Source organism: Myotis brandtii, unplaced genomic scaffold (assembly GCF_000412655.1).
Source record: "Myotis brandtii unplaced genomic scaffold, ASM41265v1 scaffold139, whole genome shotgun sequence".
In the NCBI taxonomy this organism is placed as follows: Eukaryota; Metazoa; Chordata; class Mammalia; order Chiroptera; family Vespertilionidae; genus Myotis; species Myotis brandtii.
The window spans coordinates 1,901,932-1,903,511 of record NW_005354965.1 but is presented as its reverse complement, the minus strand read 5'-3'; the positions used below and the strand labels follow the sequence as shown (position 1 = coordinate 1,903,511).

At 60.9% G+C, this 1,580-nt stretch overlaps 1 protein-coding gene across 1 annotated transcript in view; it reads left to right on the top strand.

Moving 5' to 3' along the window:
- LOC102246906 (potassium voltage-gated channel subfamily E member 1) overlaps nucleotides 1-1,580 on the top strand; it is a 6,116-nt gene that overhangs the window by 2,562 nt on the left and 1,974 nt on the right. The window contains exon 2 of the mRNA XM_005860757.2: nucleotides 1,466-1,574. Within this exon, the coding sequence (XP_005860819.1) occupies nucleotides 1,509-1,574 (66 nt within the window). The 5' untranslated portion in view covers nucleotides 1,466-1,508. The remainder of the gene's footprint in view (nucleotides 1-1,465; nucleotides 1,575-1,580) is intronic.

Genomic DNA, 1,580 nt, shown 5'->3' with positions numbered 1-1,580 from the left:
CAGGCTGAAAATGGGGCGCTTCTCCCTAATGGGGGGGGGAGGAGGGGATAAGGAAGGCGGGGATTGGGGAAGGCGGGGATTGGTGTGACTGGCATTGGGTGAGGTGACTGATTTGCGGTGATAACAGTTCTCTGAGCTGAGGTCGAGCTGCTCTGTCTACCAGGAGGGGGCATGGGGTCTGAGGAGCCGGGATGGCGACAGGGGAGTGAGTCCTTGGTAGGTGACTGGGGTCATGGCCAGGGCACGAGCCTGGAGGAGCAGGGGCAGGGACCAGGGAGAGCTGGAGGGAGAGAGAGGAGGCGATAGCAAATGCGGGTGCAGCAGCGTCTCAGGGAGGGGGAGAAGAGAGGAGGATGGAGGGGAGGAGGGAGGGAGGGGAGAGGAGGATAGAGGGGAGGAGGGAGGGAGGAGAGAGGAGGACGGAGGGGAGGAGGGAGGGGAGGAGCACGGAGGAGCAGCGGCACACGCCACACGCCACACGCCACGGGTGCCATGCCTCTGGGAAGGGAAGGAAGGCGGCGCGCACAGAACACGAGTGGGGGGACGGCCACGATACTGAGGAGGAAAAGGGAGGGAGGAAAGCCGGGGGCATGGAACCCAACACCAGCACATAATGAGTTATCTGCTCAGGCTGCTGCCCAGAACACCAGGCTGGGACTTGCACAGACGTTTATTTTCTCACGGTTTTGAGGCTGGAAAGTCCAAGATCAAGGTCCCGGTGGGGCTCGGTGTCTGGCCTGCAGGTGGCCGCCTGCTCACGGTGTCTTCGCCGGGCAGGGGGAGCCAGGTCGCTCTTCCTCTTCCTGTAAAGAGGAGGCCCCACCCTGAGCGCCCCCTTTAACCTCAACGACCCCCTAGCGCCCCTCTCCCCAGGGACAGTCACTTTGGGGGGGAGGGCTACTCATGAATTGGGGGAGGGGACACAATTTGGTCCTTAGCATGTGAGCTAAAATGCACGCAGACGATGTGTCTATAAAGGCCCTCATTCTGGCGGTTGCCTGTGGAGGTAGCGGGTGGGACTGGTGGATGGAAATAAAAGGGAATCAATTTATCAACTGACCAATCAAGAGAGGCCATTGTGCAGACCCGGAGGTGGCACGTGGCATGGACCGAGGCGTGTGGGAAGGCACCTGAGCTTGTGTGTGTGTGTGTGTGTGTGTGTGTTTAATTGATTTCAGAGAGGAAAGGAGAGGGAGATGGAAACATCAGTGATGAGAGAGAATCATGGATCGGCTGCCTCCTGCACGCCCCACGCTGGGGACCGAGCCCACAACCCAGGCCTGTGCCCTGACCAGGAATAGGACCCTGATCTCTTGGTTCCTAGGTCAACGCTCAACCACTGAGCCACGCCGGCCGGGCGGCCCCTGAGGTTTTAAAAATTGGCCGCCTCTGTGTGCGTGGTGCGTGGTGCGTGGTTTTGGGCCAAGCGTGCATTTTGATGTCAAGTTGCCCTTTTCTTCTACAGTTTCCCAGGATCTCGCTCTCCGCGGCGGCACCTGAAGTGCAGGATGAGCCTGCCGAATGCCACCGCCGTGACCCCGCTCCTGGCCAGGCTGTGGCGGGAGCCCCCCCACCCGGGC